Source organism: Rhinolophus hipposideros, assembly GCF_964194185.1.
Source record: "Rhinolophus hipposideros genome assembly, chromosome: 9".
NCBI lineage: Eukaryota > Metazoa > Chordata > Mammalia > Chiroptera > Rhinolophidae > Rhinolophus > Rhinolophus hipposideros.
This window is the reverse complement of record NC_138055.1, coordinates 51,027,657-51,047,996: the sequence shown is the minus strand read 5'-3', so window position 1 is coordinate 51,047,996 and position 20,340 is coordinate 51,027,657. Positions and strand designations below refer to the sequence as shown.

Sequence of the window (20,340 nt, the reverse complement as noted above, 5' to 3'; positions counted from 1 at the left end):
AGCCTTGGGGTGGAAAAGAACTTTGCTCATTGGAGAAACTGAAGGAATGCCAGACTAGTTGACAAGGACGCTAAGGAGATGTCTGACAAAGCAGAAGAAAGGTGAGTGGGGCCCAGGCTACGCGGACCTCATCAGCCCTGGGACGGAGTTTGAATATCAGTGGTAGGGGGTTGACCTGCTCTGCTTTTTCGTTGTAAGAGCTCACTGTGGCTGCTTGTGGAGAGCCCTGCATCTGGCTGTGCTCTGGGCAGTCTGTTGGCCTGAGTGAGAGCAGGCTCCTCACTCTGCTCTGCCCAGCACAGCTGTCATGCCCTCTGCCCTTTCAGGTTTGACTGGTGCTCAGCCCTCACTCCTATACCCCCACTCAGGCTAGAAAGGGCAGTGCCACTGCTAGGCTAGTCCCAGTGTTTGGCGTGCCTCCCGGTGGCCTGAGCCTATAATTTGGTGGATTGGCTGGTTACAAAAATAAAAAGTGCGACCTATAACTAAAGCTGAGTGGATTCAGTAAAGAGGGAGCTTTTAATTTGCCGAGGTCCTGGACTGTATTTAACTGGAAGAGAAATGTGTCTCCTCCCTAGGCGCTGCTCCATTTTCTCCATTTAGTGCCTACTGGGGGCAGGTTAGGGTGTGTGAGCCTAGGGGTGAAGTGAGGGGGAGATATTTGGAAGCATGCTAGGGTCCGATGACAGGTTGGCTGGGGCTGCCCTGGGAGTCGGTGTTATTCAGTCTTCTTACATAGCCCACTGGGATGGAAGTAGAGTTTTTAAATGTTTGATTGCGTGATCACTCAGTTAGTCAACACAATTTTATTGAGTCTTCACTCTACATTTTAGACATTAGGGATCCCATAGTGAAAAAAGACAAAGAGACCTGCCCCGGAGAGTTCACGTTGTTGGGGAGAACAATAAACAAATATACAGGTGTGTAATATAATGTTAAGTAGCAGGAAGCGCCATGAAGGAAAAGAAGGGAAGGGATGATAGAGAGTAATGGGGGCAATATTTTAGATAAGGAGACAAGACAAATTTTGGAGTTGAGGTCCAAGAGAAAAGTGAAATAGTGAGGGGTAACTCTGTGGACTCTGGATCCTGGTCCCCAACGTTTCTCTGAGGAAGGGGCTCCCCATGGTGACCCAGCCAGTCTGGGCAGGGGTCAGATCAGTGCTCATGTGGGGGCCCAGGTGGGCCCCAGTCAGAGCCTGTGGTTGCCTCTTCCCGGCTCCACTTGTCAGAACTGTCTGCAGGGCTGGGCAGGGTGCTGATTAACTGTAAATAGATACTTGTGTTTCCAGAGCTCCTCAAGCCTGATTCTCTCAAGATTTCCTGAAGTCACTCTGTGTGTTCTTGGCTGGAGAAGGAAGTCTGGCCTGGGAAACTGCAGGGAGCGCAGGGATTCCTCCAGCCTGTGACTGGGTGCTCAGCCCGGCCTTTTGCAAGAGCTTTGGGGCTCCATGGATTGGCATTTGAATCCTGGCCATGCCGTTTATTAGCTCTGTGACCTTGGGCCAGGGCCTCAGTTTTTTTATCTGTATAATCAGGATAATACTACTTAGCTTCTAAGGATTTTGTGAGGGTTAAATAGCATATGTAAAGGATCTAGGGCAGAGTCTGGCAGAGTGGGTGCTCAATAAATTTTAAGTAGAAATTTTCTAAGACCACTAGTGAAATCAGGGATTTGATATTTAGGAGCCCACTGAGAATATTTAAGAAATGTAAATTACTGTTGTTGGGTAGAGACTGGTTCTTTGTACCTCAGAGTTGTAAAATCACTAACCTGCTCACCACACATCAGTGCCACCTTGCCATCCTACTTGATGATATTGGACTCGTCATGACCTCTCCATACATCTTAGGACTTCCAGGAACCGGTGTAGCCCTTGGCCTGCGCGTTTCATCTCTGGTACAGCCATAGAAGGATCGGACTGTAAGAGCCTCCTGGACTGGGGCATTTTCCAAGGCCAGCACAGCCAGCACAGGCCAGCCAAGGCTGAGACCTGTACTCCTGGAACTGCACGGAACTCTGGGCTGGTAGAGGCCCCTGATGCATGAGCTCGTTTGCAGATTGGAGGTCACACACTCCCCTCCGCTCAATGCCAGCCTTAGAGTGAGGCCCAGACAATGTCCTCGAATGGATGGATGACAGCTAGCGAACCGGGAAGGAGCATCTTTGTATGAACCTTCTGTGTCCGGAGTACGCTTGGGCCCCTTCTTTGGACAGACTTCTTGTTTGTGGTTGTGGTAGTTTGTTTTTACTTGCCGCTCAGCAGAATCAGCATCACGCAAGCACTCATTATCCTCTGGCCCTGGCAGTCAGGGCACTTGGTGAATCCCTTGTAAAGTGCTCAAGTCTGCACATTATTTTCTGATGCATCTGGCATGAGTTCCAGACTTATGGGCCAGTGGCAGTTATTAGTTACTCTTTGGGCTTGGCTAATTACCGCTGGCATCCTGGGTGACTAAGGAATTAGGAATCTTGTGCATTTATGGGGCAACAGGTCCTGGTGAGCTCCCAAAGCATTTATGTCATTTCCTCAGAATATCCTTGTTAAAAGCTGTGAGTCTCACCTCGGGAGTTGAGGGGTAGCCAGCTAGACAGTGTCTGGTGACATCTGGTTCTCAGTCGATTCCCTCCATGAATTGTAAAGAAACCACCTAGTACTTGTTGCCTGTAGATGCCCAAGGAAATGTCAGGATGGTGCCATAGCCTTGCAAAAGCAGTACCAGCTGCCTCTGGTTGTCTTAGAGGCAAGAGGGCAGAGAGCTTCCTCCAGCCTCACCCTAGGGCAGGCCAGGTGAGATTCGCATCAGTACCCTGCTAGTGTGGAGGGCCTCCGGGCGGAGTACTGAGAATGCTTACGGTGTCATCTTCCCTGCCTGGAGACTGCAGAGGGACCGACACCAGCTCTCACAGACTTGCCAAGTGCAGCCTGCTGTTCATTCACTCAACAAGCATTTATGGAGCACTTAGAATTGTGTTAAGTGCCAGAGAAGTAAAATGACTAAGATATTGTCTGCCCCAGGAGTTCAGCCCAGAGGGAGGCCAGCCCATGAAACATATCACTGCAATATACAGATTAGGAAGTTGAACGGGGAAGATCCGCAGAGGCTTGGGGAGCAGAGGGGAGAGGTGGAGCCAAGGGAATACTGCCTGTAGGAGGAAATCTCTGCTGGCTCCAGGGATAATTAGGAGTTGGAGAAGTGTGGGAGACGAAGCATTCCAGGTAGAGGGGCCAGCATGGGCCGTGACATGGGGGTGAGACAGAGAATGATGTGTTCAGAGAATCCTCATGCAGCTGCTTGGGGCTGTTAATGTGTGAGGTGGAAGGAAGGCAGAGAGTGGGGGGAGCAGAGGCTGGAGGGATAAGGAAGGAGGGCTGTGAACGCCACGTGGAAGGGACTGTGCTTCATGCTATTCATTGAGTGGTGTGGGCAGGTCAGTCTGGCAGCTGTGGGAGAGAATCAGAATTGGGGGTGGGCAGCTTGAGGGGGTGGGGGCTGGCAGTGTGATGCGAATGAGAGCCTCACCCAGGGCCGGTTTGCATGGTGGAAATGATGGGACAGTGGCAAGAAGTACTTAAGAAGATTACATTTTGAGGACTTGATGACTGATTACATTTGACATTGGGAAGGTAGAGATAAGGGGAAAAGGAGGAATTCAGAATGACTTCCAAATGTCTAGCTTGCTAAATTAGTTAGATGGAGGTCCCACTAGTTAAGAGAACACAGGAATAAAAACAATGGAGAAGGGTCAGTGACGAGGCCAGTTGGAGACGTGAGGTGGCAGAGCCTGTAGACGTCTGGACAGAAGCTCTGATGGGCGATTGGATAGTTAAAGCTAAAGCTCACAGAAGTCTGGGATACAAATACATATTTGAGAGTCACCGGTGTCTGCTGGTCGATTAAAATTGGAGGCGGAAAGATTCTCACGCCTTTCTCTATATTCCCATGGATAGCACAGCCCTTCAATGACTGGGAGGGACAACTCCCAGGACTGACGCAGGGCCACAGGGAGAGAAGCAGAGCTGTTGAGAACAGTAAATCAGCTGAGGAGGCCCAAAACAGACATTTGTAGCAGAATCAGGCCTCAGGTTTACAGAGCGCAGTTTTGGCTTGAGGAAGTTGCGAGATAGTGGGGAAGTGAGGGATTTGAGATAAGGTAGAACATGAAAGACAGTTTAGCAAAGTCTCCTCCAGAATGTTAGAGGAGTTCTCCCCGAGCACTCAGCAGAGTGCCTTAGTCAGTGACTCAATTCTGTCTCCCCAAGTCTGGTCCCAGCTTTTCTGTGAATACTCTGGGTGGCTGTTGGTGTCTCAGTCTTACCTGTCAAAGGGTGTGTGTACAATGGCTCGAACCAGAGAAGTAATAAACATATACATATATTTAACCGATACTGGTCACCTATCTCTATATACGTATGTGTTGTAAAGTATGTTTTGCCTATGTGCTTAAAAAGCTAACTGGAGTCGGCTGCAACTCCGGGAGTAGCTCCTCCAGTTACCATCACAGAGCCCGTCTCCTGTGCCAGGCACTGTGCAGAGTCCTTCCCATTCATTCATCCCTTCACTAAATTCTTGTAAGAGGTAGATATTATCACCCACATTTTATAGATGAAGAAACAGATTCAGAGAAGTTCAGTGATTTTCCCACAGTCTCATGAAAAGTACCAGGATTCAGATCTAGGTCATCCCTGATTCCAAAGCCCATGCCGTTATCTGTAGCATTCTGAATGTTTGAAATGCCATTCAGAGATGAGGGAATTGTCACCATGTGATGTCCAAGAGGACAGTTCCCTTGTCTCTTTGCTCTGCCTGGTCACCCTTTTTCTCTGAGACAGAAGCCTTGAACTTCAGGTGTCCGGCACACATGCTGTGTTCCGCTGGTTCCACCCCAGTTACATTGCACAGGGAAGTGCTGTTTAATGATCAGCCAAAGCCTGTCAGACAAATCCGGGTGGGCCTTCTACAGTCAGACATGGAAATTCGTTTTCTTTGTAAGCAAATGGCAGGACCTGGTAGAAAAAGCCACGTCCTGGCAAAAGTTATGTTAGAGGACACATATCTGGGTTTGTATTTGGGTTCTGCCACTCTACTGTGAGACCCCAAGCCACTTGGTCCGAGATTCTTAATTCTCTCCCCAGTTAAACAGGCATCCTAACATTTATCTCCGGTGGGTATTGAGAGCAGTGAGATCCTGTGAGAAAAGTGCCTGGTACGGAAGAGACGTTCAGTAATGTTTTCTTCCCCCTCCATGGCCCTGAGTGAATATGCCACTTCGGACACCAGACATTGTGAGAAGCAGAGAAGATACGGGGTCTCTTTGGTTCAGGAGGCGGGAAGTCTCAGAAGACTAACTCCAAAGAGGTGTTTTTGACTACTTGGGAAATCAGATGAGATGGGAAAAGGCTGGGACACTCAAAGATGGAGTTGGGGTGTATGCAGCTATGACCTCTGTTGTCAAGCTCTGGCTTTAAAACACGTGAGGGGGACAATGTCGTGAGGACAGCTCATGGATCAAGAGCAGGCTGGGGTCATTATGATTCCTCCCCAAAGAGGACAGGATCATTGAGGCTCAGGGTGGACCCCCATTTGCGAGCAATTGAAATAACCAGGAGATACGGAAGACTTACAGTGCCTCTCCCCAGCTGTTATGACTTGTGACAGATGTGTGCCTATTCTGGGCCTCAGTTTACCCTTCCATAAAGCAGGAGTCATGCCCCTCCCACATGTAGTCTGGAGGTAGGAAGGGATTCATTAAGTTTTATGGTTTGATAATAAGCTCATGGACTTATAGTGAGACTCCTGGAAAGCCAGAGCTGGGTGCCCAGTCGGTGCACTGGGTGCAATGGAGTGCTGCCCCCGCCAGCCTCTGCTGCTCACGTGAACAGCCACAGCGTCTGTGGAACTCCGTGTACCTGACATCCGGGTCCAGGAACAAGTGTGTTGTTCAAAGTCAACACGGAGCTTACGGTCTAGATCAGGAAATTGTACAGAATGTGAAAGGTGAATAACAACATGAGAGAGAAGTGAATCGTCCACAAAATGTTGTAATTAAAGGGTCTAGCACGGTGACCGAGCCAGAGTAGATGGTTATAAGCCATAGTTTCCCCTTTCTCTATACATACGCAAGAGCTACCACAAGGCAAAACAAGTCTTCCAGTTGGCACAGCGCGTGATACATCAAAGACACGAGTGATCGAATATGATGGTGAGCAGGAGGCGGTTCAGAGGAAGGAGTGTGAGGTTTGCGTTGTTTGCGGAGGTTTCACGAGGAAGGTGGAGTGCATTGGTCTGAAGGATGCGTACAATTTGAACAGACAGACTGGGGCTAATCGAACTCATTGTTTCAGAGGAGGCATTGTGTGGGGATACAAGCTCAACGTCAGGGTCAGACCTGGGTTCAAATCCCAGCTCGGCCACATACCGACTCTGTGACCCTGGGCAAGTTCCTCGGCCTTTCAAAACCTTTGTTTCCTCACCTATAAAGTGGAAATAATCATAGTCCCAGCTTCATGGGGTTGTTGTGAGAATTAAATAATATAATTCATATAGAGCTCTTACCATAGTTCTCTCAATAAATGGTAACTTTTGTCATTATTACTATTTTTGTTTTGGTGGCAGCAACACTATTATTCTACTCAGGCCCACCTCCTCGCCTTAGCTCCTAAGAGCTTTTGTCATCTGGCTGTTCCTTGCCTGCTGTAATGTCCTCATAGGACACTTTTCATTCCATTACCATGGATCACTTAGAGACTCCCGGGCCTTTTGTGGTGTTTTGTGCTTCCACATGTTTATAAATGCTGTTGCCTTACCTAGCTTATCACCCTCTCCCTCCTTCATTACCTTTACTTGACTCTCCTGCTTGATATTTAGGGTTATATCCTGTAGTGGTTCTTTCTGGGAAGCCTTCCCTGACCCCTCTGTCCAATTAGATGTCGCCTCCTGGAATGCCACCGTGCCACCTGGGTCTCTCACATGTGCTGTCTACCCTCGCCCCTGGTTTGCTTCTCTACCTTGCCTCCTGGGTATAAACTATTGGAATGTAGGGATCTTGCCCTATTTATTTTTACGTCTCCAGCTCCTAGCTTAGTGCTTGGCTTACAGTTGTTTTCCAGCTAAATGTTGAATTAAAAATTCAAACCAAAAAATTTTTTAAAAAAAATCTAGCATTATGTATAACATTTACTACCTAGGTTCTGATTTAAATGTGTTACATATATTAATTTAGTTATCATAGCAACCCTATGAACTAGGTACTGTTTCTACCTCCATTTATAGATGAGGAAACTGAAGCTCATAGAGGTTAAATAACTCTCCCAAGGCCACACAACTAGTAAGTGGTGGCCAGGATTCATAACAGGGCAGTGTGGCTCCTCATTCAGTGCTTTAACCACACTGTGAGATTTGTGATAGGATATTTATTGACCGTCCAATAAAAGGTAGAGACGTTAGCCATAAATCACAACTCCGTGAACGCATTTTAAAGGTGTTAGTAAATGTGTGGAGAGGCTTTTTGGGGGTAGAAGGGAGGTAGATCTTATCACTCTCATTTATGAAACATTTGCTAGAGAAGGTGGGATTTCACCTCTTGTGAACTGATGGAGGGGCATGGCAGGCAATTGGGCAGAAGATGATCTCCCCGGGGTATAATGGAGTAGAGAACTTAAGGACAGGAGGATAGAGGAGTATATTATGGGGAAATTCAACTTGCCCAATCGTTATTGAACACCTGCTACGGGGGTAAGTAAGCTGGTGGTGATCCCTGGGCCCTCTAGTCTCACAGGCTATAAGAAGATGAGTCTGGTTAAAGAGTAGTGGCTTAGATTTATGGTATGAAGTAAAGGACAGAGTTGACACTCAGAATGAGAAGTCTTGGAGTTTGCTGAGGGAGAAGCAGCATGTAAAGAAAGTGATTTGGGCTGTAGAACATACAGTCGATTAAAGGAGAGAGAGCCCAGAAATAGTAGGACAATGGTGAAAAGTTGGATCATCCCCTCTAAAAATAACCAGGAGCTGAACAAAAGACGTGGCGGTGGGAGAGGTAGTAGCAGGATCAGTTATTTAGTAAGCACCTGCACATGAGTCAAAGAGGGATGACCTCTATCCTCAAGGAGTTCATGTTCTAATTGTGAATAGAGGACGCACACACATGAAAAGACTCTGTATGGAACACATTCAATGCATGCTAAGGTCCATGATATCAGTGCAGTGACCAGGTTATTTTTTTTTCTTGTTGCTTCACCCACCTGGAATCCCATTTTCAGGGTTACCTCATGGTCCAGAATAGCTGCTGAAGTTCCAGCCATGACCTCTGCATTCCAACTAGCTAGAAGCAGAAAAGAGAAAAGGAAGGTATACTCCCTCCCTTTAATGACACTTCTCAGAGTTGTACACACTGCTTCTACTTGCATCCTATGTGGTCACATAGCCACACTTAAATGTCAGGGGAGATGAGAAATATATTAATTCTGGGCTGCCAAGTGCTCAACTGAATATTGGTGGAAGATGAAGAGGGGACGTTGGGGATAACAAGCAGGTCTCTGCATATCATTCTTCAATAGGACGATGCTTTGAAGCTCAGAAGAGGGGCTAATTATTTTAGGTTGGGTAGTCAGTCACAGACCTGTTGGATTTTGAGTTAGGTAATAAGAGGAAGGGATTCAGAAGATTGGGGAAACATTGGTTACAAGCAAATGCTATAAGAGTGGATGTTCCAGGAGGGAGAATTTCTCCAGAAGGGGATAAGGCTGATCAGAGATGCTGGGACCAGCCTGGGGAGAATCTTACCTCTGAAGCTCTTACTTTAAGATGCTAAGAACAGCAGGCCAAGGAGTTCATGTTTGTGTAAATGATAAGGAGTCAGAGAAGGTTTCTGAACTGAGAAGAAACATAATTTATATGCTGGGAAATTTAGAAATTTCATCCACGTACAGGTTGGGTGGTGGGTGGAGGCTGAAAATAGGGATGCCAGCTAGGAGGTTATCCCAGAGGGTCAGGCGTGACCAGTAAGGGCCCATCTGGTGGTGACAGTGGGAATGGAAGGGAAGGTATGTGAAGGAGATGCACTGGGTCTCAGTGAGTGAGTGGTCTGGAGAGAGCGGAAATTGCCCTTTATGGGATGTCACTCCAGGAATACTGTGTCCTCGGAGAGGTGGTGCTGCCTATTAGGGTTCCCCAGGCGGAGGGCAGAATATCATGAAGAGAAGAGAGGACCTTGGTTGGCTGCAGGGAGAATGTGAGGCTCTGCCCCAAGACTCCTTGGCTTTGGAACGCCGGCTGCCCCCAGCAGAATAGTTTCCATTCTGCGTAACTGGGGAGCGTGGGTCTGGCTCACCGCGAGGAGGGGCTGAGGAGCCAGCAGACAGATCAAGTTGCTGTGGCAGTGGCTTTTTTGCTAGGGCCTGGGGTCTCAGGGCTAATAAGAATTCTTCTATGTGAGATTGTGTACTTCTGGACTGTGTAGGCCAGAAAGGGGTGTCCTCAGCCATAATTGGGGGACCAGGTGACTAGCAGAGGTTACCTGACACCAGGTGTGAGGCTGACAGTATGGCAGAAGGTAGAGCAGGGCCTTTGCTGGCATTGGGACGTGGCCAACTTCCTTTGCCTTCTCGCAGTCCAATGGAGGAGTCCCCCAAGGTGAAGAACGGGCTTCTGGGGCAGTGGTATTTGGGCAAAGCCATCTCTGTATTTATTGATGCTGTCCTTCTGGGACCTCGCCTTCATCTGACTTCCCTGGTGTGAGTGGCAGAGCTCAGCCTGAGACATCTGGTGAACCCATCCCTTTTTCCTCCAGGCTGCTCAACGACCTGGCCTGTAACTGCTCAGCAAGTCATTTCTGGTTCTAGAGTCATCAGGGATCACAGAAGCACGTTCTCCAGACAGGGCTCCGAGCCTGTGAAAGCTGGCTTTTCTTTGGCAGCTTGTCCCCAAAGTGATAGCTTCAATTAAACAAAAATAGAAAGCCAGACTTAAGCCGCTACTGACGCTTAAGTCGTGGAGCGCTCACTTTTCTGATGTCTTTTGTCATGAGGTACCTCCAGCAGTTTTCCCATAAGTCTAAGAGGGCAGCTCAGGCCTAGAGCAAAATGTGTGTGTGGAGCGTTGTGTTGCACCCATGAGCTCTTGTGCACAGGGTGACAAATGGAGGGAGATGAGGGGCAGAGGGGGAGCTGCACTGTCGACTGTGGAGTTTGGAGCACCCGGGCTGGAGGCCTGCAGCTCGGGGAGGTGACTGCTGCCGCCCACCCTTTCCTATTGAACTCTCCAGTGTGTAGGGGGCTGGTTGAAGCGTTCACCCCCATCCATCATGGGGCGTGGTACCTCTCCCTCCAGCCAAGTGTCATGAACTGTTCCTGTGATTTCCTTTCTGCCACAGGATATGATTCTTCTCCCAGAACTTTTCACAGTTGTCTCAGGCTCATTCCAGGCTGTCTGTGTCAAGTTCTTTTCTCCAAACCTGAGCTCTGAAAAGGATGGGAGAGAGGCAGGCGAGGAGAGCAGTCTTGAGCTTCGTCCTGCGGGTTGGCAGCAAAGCCAGGCTCGGCCTTGGTCCGTGGGGGCTGCCGTGAGATCTGGCCACTGGTCCATTCCGCTTCCTCCCCTGCACTACGCCCACCAGTCACGGGGCTGAGGAAGAGTGTGGGTGTTTGGAGGGGCTGCTGTGCTTCCCATGTACGCACCTCTTAATTTTAGCTTTTGGATCTTTGCTCAAACTCTCTGATGTTTTGGTTTCCTTTTGATAGGATTGTAGTTTTGGGGGGGACTTAGGAGCGGTGCTGAAACGATGAGATAAACAAACAGTGCCGCGGAGGCAGCAGCAGCAGCGTAGGCAATGGGCTGGGCCTGCCTGCCATCTGGGCGGCTGGGTGGAGGAGGACTCCCGCCCTGCTCACTGGCCAGCTGGCTTGTGTTAAAGCGCTGGCTGAAAATAACTCTCATTGTCTGGGAGCTGCTACTGCGGCAGGGCCGGCTGTGGCCGCCAAGGGGCTGAGGCAGCAGGAGCTGGTACCTCCCACCTCCTTGGGCCCTTGCCCTTTGGGACCAGTGCCCAGCTGGCCACAGCTGTGCCTACTGCCCACCAGTAGAGACACGTGGAGGGCAGGCTGGGCTGCTCCTACCACTCTGTCCTTTTGTTGGCCGGGGATAGGCCTCCGTGTTGCCCTGGACTCCCAAACTTTGTGCCTCCTCACTACATTCCGATTCTGCCCATCTGTACAATGGGCTGATGTGTGAATGCTCGAGAGGCTTTGCTAGCAGCTGTGGCTGGGGCTCAGCAACATGTGGTACCCAGGACAGAGCCTCATTTCATCTCTGGGGCAGTTCTAGGTTCAGCTTCCTAGGCCTCCCCACCCCAGTGGACTGAGCCTGGGGGCTGGCGCTACCACACTTGGGGTACCACAGCCACAGGGGACTTGGTAAGAGGTAGTTCTGAGAGGGAAAACATTAAGAAAACCACCAACTCACATTCTGTATTTGCTCAAAATAAACATCCCCTGCTGGCCTTCCCTACAGCCTCCAGAATCCCCTTTGCAGGAAAGTTTCAGACATTTCGCTCCTTGCCTCTCAAAGGAGCTATGCCATTTTTGTCTTTCTTCCTAAGATTTCTCATGATTGACTGGGACCAACAGAAACAGCTGGGAGTTTCTGGTGGTTCCTATTTCTGTGTTGGGTTTTCCCCAGGCCTGGCCCAAGGAGACCGACAAATCAGGGGTGAGTCCCAAACCAAGGGCCCACAGCTGAAGGAAACCCCAACCCCACCGGCATTTCCCTCTCTGTAATGGGAAGGAAACGAGGAGGGGCTAACTGTCTGGGGGTGCAGAGCAGGAAAGGGAAGGGAACCTCTACGACCAGAGCTGCCTCCCTCCTCCTCCGCCTCACAGCGGGGACAGGGTCAGCTGGGGAGTAAAGAAGCCTTGCTCCTGCAGAACCCAGGAGGGGGTTGGCCGCTGAGCAGGGCACTGCCTGGCCTCAAACTGGCAGTCAACCAGAGTAACCTCTCTGGAGAAGCATCAGATCCTCCCCTTTGTGCTTTTTCACGTTACAGCTTTTTATTATTAGACTCCTCGCTGGTTCCGTCTGATTTAAGACTCAGTTCCAGAGTTGCTTTCCCTTTGCGTTCATCTTCCCCTTCTTGTCCCATCTCCCTGGGGTCTCCCTGTGCCTCCACAAGGATGGTGGTATTTCAGTGCCTCCTCATCTTAGAGGAGACCAGAGAGAGATCAAAGGAAGGGTAAAGGATTGCTTTGTCCTCCGAGTGAGGAGACGCAGTTGCTGAAGGAGGGACAGAGGCCGAGACAGACAGACAGACAGCCCAGAAGCCCGAGGGAGGGTCCCCATGTGTCACCACATTACACAGGCTTGTCAGGAGGAAGGGGAAGGGGGCTGCATTGAACACCCACAGTGTTCCAGACACATACAGACATAAAACGTGTATCGTTTAATCCTCCTAAAACCCAGGGAAGTAGCAAGATTATCTTCGTTGTACGGATTTGCTCACTGAGGTTCAGCATCTCTGAAGGGCCCAGAGCTGCCCTTGCACTGACTCTGCATTCAGGGCCCTCTGCTCTGAGACAGCTGCGCCTCCTTCCAGTTCAGCAAGAGTCTCAGCAAGGAGGCCACGAGAACTTAGCCCCGCTTCTGACTTCTGAGAGTCCGCAGTCCCTGTGGAACTGCTGAAGGAAAACGTCAAGGAAACAAACTTTTGACTGAGACCGGAACCTCGTCAGGTTTGCTCCCTGGCTGTCCCCGGAACTCAGGAAGTTGTCCTTCCTTAGGGCAGAGTGGCTTCCTCAGGACATTGGAGCCCTGCTGGACTCACGCACGTTATCGGGTGGAGGCAGAAGCCCCGACGCCCTTGTCTGGCAGGGAGAGAACTGGCCCAGCCTGGCCTTGGTCCTGCCCGCAGGGCCAGTGGTTCCCACCCCACAGCCAGCGACCAATTTCGTGGGGGAGTGCTGCAGGCTGGGGGAATTCCCCCTCCTCACCTTCCTCTGCATCACACTTCAGCCCCAAAGAAACAGAGGAGACTGGTACCACAGACTGGAAAGTGCCACCCAGAGCTCCAGACTGGAGGATGGGGGCCCGTACGCCAGAGCTGATTTGTGCTTCTGCTACCTTTTTCCTTCCTCTGGGGATCCTTTCTTCTGAGCATCTGAAGTGTGACCACGTCCCTGATAGGCCTCTTCCATGCTCTCAGCCTCGGGTTCTGAGAGGGGGTGACTTTGCTCTGTATTTGAAGCCCGAGACACCAAACGAACTGGTGAGGAAATGCGAGGCCACAGCAGCTGGCAGTGGGCGGCTGAGGGAAGAAGTTGGTGTAGACAGGAAGTGATGTCAGCTACAGTAGCACCGGGCGCCCCCCACATGCTCCCCACTGGCTTTCTTCCATCGGGGACAATAGAAAACTGTTTTCATGATACAAACTTGGGAGAAATGGGCCGATGACAGTGATGTGCTTAGGATGTGTTCAGAGTCAGAACCAGGCCCGAGGACTCTTTCTGCTCCTGTCTCACGTGGGTTCACCTGGCTGCGGCCTGGCCCTGGTTAGGAGGGAGACCTTGCTCCCGGCTCACCTTTGACCTTTGGGTCCCTGTTTGGTTGTGGCCTCCTGCCCCTGTCCTGCTATCCACACAGACATGCCAAGATTGGCCCTTAACAAAGGAGTTCCAGAGAGAACATTCAGGGTTGTATTGGTACCGCCTCCCCCACCCCCACCCCCACCATCCATATTATATCCGCAGTGGGAGGATTCAGTTGGGGAAGTTCAGGCAGATTCACGGGACAGCAGAAACCATGGGGAAGGAGGTGTGATGTTGTGGTGTCTTCCCCTTTTCTTCTCTGTCCTGCCCCACCTCTGTATTCCTAAATGCTACCATTTCTAAATGCTGACCAGAGATCCCAACCCTACTTCCTTTTTGAGCCATAGTGACCTTGTTTCCAGCCAGGAGCTGAGCCCATAGGCCAGACTGGGACGTCTTAACCATAGGTTTACCAGCAACTTCATCTCCACTAGGTGCCTTCAGTTTTAGACATTATTGGGGGTTAGAGACCATAGGAATAGACTGTCCTTTTAGGGACTAGATGAGTGTACAGCTGGTTTAATAACACGTGTGTAAATGAATGCATAATAGATATGTGTGATAGAAATAACGTTTAAGGATTTTCTTTCAGTTTCCTGAAAACTGAAGAGGTCCCACTCTCAAGATACTCCTGCTTCTTCTGGAGTAATGCAGGGCCTGTGTAACTCCTCAGTGCACACAATTCATGTCCCCAGGGAAGAGGGTGTCAGGGAGTGAGCAGAGGTAAACCAAGTGGTCATGCTTGGGTTACCGGAGCGTTAGAGCTGAACTTGGAGCAGTCGGTAAAGGAGAGAAAGATGAGAGGAAGGCGCTCCAGGTGGCCTGCAGTGGGCTGGGGAAGACGCCGGATTTGTGGCAAGTCATGCGGGTTATCAGACAGCTCTGATACTTCAGGTAGGAGATCGTGTTTGATTCAGGAGGAATGGGGGGTGGGCAGGTACGGTGATCTGCCTTTAGAGGCAAGGGACGTGACCTGCGGCAGGCAGCTGGACTGGTTAGCAGAGAGCTTGCTGGGATGGGGATAAAGGCCGCTGGCCTGGGTGCAGCCAGGTGGTGGATGCCTTGGGCTTCACTCACTCACCTGCACTTTTATTCATTTATTCAGCAGCGAACAAAATAAAATGATCCCTGGTCTGTCCTTCTGTATTCTAGGTTAGTGTCTCAACAAGGGGTCAGGACACTTTACTGTGTCTTCATTGGGAGGTGTGTGTGTGTGTCTATCTGTATGTGTCGTAAGTAACTTGCTACTGATAGTTAAAGTATTCAAGTTTTGTAAGTTACTTCCTAAAAATGTTCTGAGCAGTTATCTTTATGCTAATGTCCTTTTCATTCACTCGTGTTCTGATGGGGGCAAAGAGATAGCGCATCTACACGGGCTCTGGGTGGTTCAGGATTCTCCCCTGCTGGTGCATAGTACAGGAAGGCCACCCATCTCTCAGGCCACGGGGGAAAAGCAGATCAAAAGTTTCTGCTTTCAACTGGTGGCTTTCAAACTTTTCTGACCTGTCCCATGTGAAGAAACACATTTCACAGCATGACCCGTGTGTGTGTATATGTATACGCGTATACATAAACGTAATAAAAGAAACAGAGCTTTATGAAAGCTTCATTATTTATACTTTCTACTCACAATGAATCCTGGTGTCGTCTGTCCTATTCTATTTTAACCTGTTCATTTTCATTTAAAATGAAGACAATCTTGACTCACTAAATTGATTCCACGATGTATAGTTTAGAAAACATTGTTCAAGCAAACTGAACTAAATGTGAAGGGGAGGCAGGAGGTCGGCCCCGCCACTTCCTTACCAGTGACAGAGTGCCAGGGTGAACTGAAGGTCCCGGAGGGGAGACATGTGTGAAGTCTCGCTGTTCTCTCCTCCAGGTGGGGGGAGCGTCCAACCCCATTGACTCAGGTTCTCTCCTCAGAGCTCCATGAACCTGCCTCCCGACAAGGCCCGGCTTCTGCGGCAGTATGACAATGAGAAGAAGTGGGATCTGATCTGTGACCAGGTAAGGGGTGAGGGGCGAGGCTGGGAGGCGGGCATTGCGTCTTGGGCTGGTCGAGGCAACAGGCCAAAGGCAAGGACTGTCACCCTTGAGGAAGTTAGGTCTGGACTCGGCCTCAGTCCATGCTCAGGTCCTGCGCCAGGAGGACTGCTCACAGAGACAGGCTGGGAGGCTGAGTTCCCCTCTCGCTCCCGCAAAGAGTTGTCTTGATTTCTTCCCAATGGGTAGTAGCCTGAAGGAGGTTTGTATAGGTCTGGGGTGTAGGGTCAGCTGTGGCGGAGTTTGGTAGTTTTCCAGTAGAGCCTGTTTCTTCTGCCTTTCCCCAGAGTGAGGGCTGTGCCTGGCAAGGTACTAATCCAAAGGACTGTATGCCTCTCACTCTGCCCCAGAGGTGGCAAGTAGCAGGATTTTTCTCATGATTTACAGGCCTTTATGAATGAGACGGCTCTGTCCCCTAATCTTCTGTCCCCAGATCTCAGAACACGATGATTGGAAGCTCTTGCCACATGAATAGTATTTTGAACTGGAAGAGAATATAGAGATTATTACTTAGCTCAGAACCAAGAACTAACACCTACCACCTGGCCTTTTCCCCTGCAGACATTTGAAGGTCAAAGTCATGAGGCTGTGAACTCGGGCAGGCCTGCCTGTAGGGCTAGGAGCACTGGCTTCTACTGCCTCCTCTGGCACAGTGCACGCAGTGTGTTTGCCCAGCACTTTGCCAAGGAGCCTAGCATGAACCATTTTATTATTTCTTTTCAAGCACTGAACAAAATCATAATCGCCAACATTTACTGAGTGCTTATTATGGACCAAGCACTTTACATATATTTAAATTTCTCAATCCTCACAAAAACCCTGTGAGGAAGGCACTGTTATATTTTATACATGAAGAACCCTGGCAGATGATGGAGTCAGGGTGATGGAGCCAGGGTGATGGAGCCAAGGCTCAGACACGGTAACCATGAGGCTCCTGCCTCCCAATTCACGCCGCTCGCCCTAAGGTAGGAGTATGCCTCCGAGAGCCTCGTCCAGCTCTCTCCCTCTCCGGCCCATTTGCTTGTATTCTGCATTAAGAGGAGATAGTGAGCATGGTGAACATGGGCTTGAGATTGGAAGAACAGCAGCTCTTTGGTACTGAGTTTCTTTCATTGATAATCTCTCAGTCTTTTCTAGCTCACATAATTTCAGCTCATTCTCAACCCTTTTTTTTTTTCTTTCATTTTTGTTTTAGGTCTTATTTCCTAACATTGTATCATTCTCCTGGACCCTTTCCAGCCCCTTCACCCCCCACTCTTCAGATGTCTCAGTCGTGAATACCCTTTCTAGGATCAGAATGCCTAAGAGTTTTCCCTGAGTTTCCCCTGGGCCAGATGAGGGGGTTGGGCCCAAATGGGGAGGGCATGGTCCTGTGCCCTGTGTGGAAGCAGATGGAGGGATGACCTGGCTGGAAGCAGTCTTCAGCACTGAGGATGCTTTGGGTGTGGGGTCTGGGGCCTGGGCAAGGGGTAGAAAGTGTGTTGGCAGCCCTGAGCTGTGGCAATGCTGCAAAACCAGTCTAGCCCCAACTTCTGGATTCAGAGCTGAGAAAGTTGGACTCTACAAAGATTGGCTCCCCTTGCCTTGGTTGGCCAGGCAGTGAACATTTCCCAATCGTATCTTTATTATTTTGGGTGCTGTTCAGTGCAGCGAACTCTGCATCTTTGTAGCAAGAGCAGGCTCTTAATTCTGACATAGAAAGATCTAAGCTCAGGGAACACTAATTGGAGGAAGGGAAGATGGCAATAGCAGGGAAGCACCTGAGGATAAGTCAAGGAAGGGCATCTACTACAGTTAAGGGCCATGTCACAGGCCAGGTTACAGGTCTACGAGGCTGGGTCCCCTCATATTGAACACAAGGAGTGTTCTGCTCCCTCAGCATGCTCCCCGGGCTTCCAGGCATCTGTGTACACACGTGTGTTTCTCTTACAGGAACGATTCCAGGTGAAGAACCCTCCCCACACTTACATCCAGAAACTTCAGAGCTTCTTGGACCCCAGCGTAACTCGGAAGGTGAAGTGAGGCAGGAAGGCCCTGTCTTGCTGCCCTTTATAGTCCTGTGGGGTTTGGGGGCAAACCCTTTGACTTAGTGTGGGTCACGTGCTTCTGAGCAGTGGGGCTTGGCTGTCTAGGTTCTGCATCCACGGGCCTGGAGTGGCTGGCTGATGACAGAAGGCAGGCTCATAACTGCCCTCTTGTAGCCCTTCCTCTTCCTTTTCTGCCCCTTTGGTTTGTACTGTGAAGTCAGATTGGGGGCCTCCATCAGTGACAGAAAATTCCATGTTTACAGAAGTTTAGGAGGAGAGTGCAGGAGTCAACCAAAGTACTGAGGGAGCTGGAGATCTCGCTTCGTACCAACCACATTGGGTGAGTCAGATTTGGCTGTCAGAGCCTTTTCACCTGGTCCCTCAGGATCTGGTGTCTTCTGAGGATGGTTTGCCTGTTGTCTCCCTGCCAGGCGGCAGAGTGCCCCTTGAATGGCTTTGGTTCCCCAGCGCTCAGACTGTTCCTTTCCTGGCTTTTTTCCCCCACAGTTCTGCCAGCTGCTGACAAGCTCGGGGCCTCTCCTGGGGTCTTCCGCCTGTGGCTTTGAGTAGAAGACATTCCCATAGCAGCTGAGTCTGGAGTCTGCCTGTGGCCTGGTGCTGGGCCAGAAAGCCCAGAGAAAGCAGGGGGTGGGGGAGCACTTTGCACTGGGTAGCTGAGACCTCGTTTCTGGACTGTTTGGTGCCCAGAAGATTATTTGCTTCATTTTGAGACAATCTTTAAATGAGCAGAAATTTCTTGAAGTATCAGGAAAATAGATCTAAGGCAGTGGGGCCACGAGTTGAATGTGTTCTGTATGAATGGACCCTGGTACTGCCAACTAATCCATTGACAAGGCCCCTAGGAACTGTGTGAGTCTTTTTTTCTAGTCTCTGATGGGGAACCTGACTTGCTGAGCAGCAGAGGGCTAAGGCATGAGGTACAGTGAATGAGGGCAGTGGGCTCAGTTTTATAAAACCAAAACCAGACGCAGTGTCTCTCTCTCTTGAGAGAGAGAGAGACCATATATATATGTGTATATATATATACATATATATATACACACACACACACACACACATATATATATATATGTATACACATATATATATGGAGAGAGAGAGAGAGAGAGAGAGAGAGAACAGAGGACAGTGAGGGACTCGTGACACAGAGCGGCAGGCAGGGCTACGGTCCTGAACAAGGGGCCTGGTACAAATGTTGAGAGCTTACATGAGTGAGAAGTCGAGCCAGGGCTGGGGGTGGGGGTCGCTGGGCAGGTGCCAGCCCCAGGGTCCTGGGCTTCCTGAGAGCAGTGATGGAAAGAGCCAAATGACATCATCTGCCTTCCCCTCTGGTCCGTGTCAGCCACCCACTTGTCCACACCCAGGCTGAGCCCACCGGGTCTCTTGTAGAGGCTACCTGTATGTAGCCAGCTGCTGCAGCAGTCACAGGGTAAGTGGCCCAGGAACGAACAGGAAAGGGAGAGTTCCTGGCCTCGGTAGTTGTGCTTGCTGGCCAGAGTTGGCTTCTACGTCTCATCTATGAAGCAGGCATCAAAAGCCAACCCACTAGGAAATGTATAATGAAGCCTCCACCTTTATTTGGTGACGCCTCAGAGAAGGAAGAACAGGCAGGGCCTCTTCAGCTACCATGCGTGTGAGAGCAAGAGTGACACAGATGGCAGCTCAGAACATCACCCACTGCCCCCCTCCCCCTCCTCCTTCCTGTCTTTCTTATGAAGTCTTGCTGCACGGTGATGGGGGCCACAGAGCAGTGTGTGCCAGTCCCTTCTGCCCTCCCCTTCTACCTGGTGCCTGTCCTTCTGGCCACGGGCCAGGAGCTGGGGCCAGAGCAGCATGGTTCCCAGGCCTGGGGCCTCTCTGCAGTTGGCACACAAGTTAGAGGTCTGGAGCCGGTCCTTGGTTCCCAGGGAACAGCTTCGTGTCTGGCATTTTAGGAGCTCCTGTCATCTGAACTGTAGCTTCTCCGGGTAGTCATATAGGAGGGCCAGATCTTTCCGGGATTTCTGGGCAGGAAGAGTTTGTCAGGCTGTCCAGCTAGGGTGTGGGTGCTCCTGGGCGGTTGTAGCCCAGGGCAAGGTAGGGAGAGGAGGATCCTGCCTCAGTCAGAGCCTGATTAACCCAGTGCCTGTGGAAGCTGGGTGTGCAGGGGCAGCCCAATGGGAACGCAGACCCTGGAGCGGGGTGGGCTGGGAGGTGGGATTCCAGAATCTCTGCCACTCCCCCTCTCCTGGCTTTGTATTGGTTTCTCAGCCTTGCCTAAGTGCCCTTTAACCTCTCCTCAAAGTGTCAAGATCCCGAAAATAGCAGTGTAGACTCAGACAGGAAATGAGAAGGGGGTGGGGAGCTGGAGAGCAGACAGACAGGAAACGGGAGGCCTGTTGGCCCCCAGAGAGGAAGCTAACTTCAGGCAGCTCCAGTGTCAGTCAGCCTCAGCCAGAGCCTGCTGCCAGATCTCAGCCAGGCCTGGTGCTCTGGCCCAGACGCTCTGTAGATCGGGGTGTGGCCGGCAAACATGGCGCTGGTGTCCCAGCTGTGGGGGTGAAGTGGCCCTGCAGGGCTGTAGGGCACAGCTGGCCTATAAAGACTCCCAGACATTCCTAGGGAATAGAGCACTCAGGAGAGTCAGGGTTTCATCCTGAGAGCTTTATGTGTCTCTGTGCTGTGCTATATAAC

At 50.5% G+C, this 20,340-nt stretch overlaps 1 protein-coding gene across 11 annotated transcripts in view; it reads left to right on the top strand.

The window, feature by feature from the left end:
* The window catches only part of FMNL3 (formin like 3), a 49,944-nt gene that overhangs the window by 12,917 nt on the left and 16,687 nt on the right, over positions 1–20,340 (top strand). For 8 of the 11 annotated variants that reach the window (XM_081061415.1, XM_081061411.1, XM_081061406.1 and 5 more), the window contains exons 2-4: positions 15,500–15,583; positions 17,552–17,632; positions 17,910–17,986. In XM_081061415.1, coding sequence (XP_080917541.1) covers positions 15,500–15,583; positions 17,552–17,632; positions 17,910–17,986 — 242 coding nt within the window. Of the gene's footprint in view, positions 1–14,350; positions 14,468–15,455; positions 15,584–17,551; positions 17,633–17,909; positions 17,987–20,340 lie in introns of those variants that run through there. The other 3 variants (XM_081061413.1, XM_081061414.1, XM_081061412.1) reach the window with 3 other exon arrangements.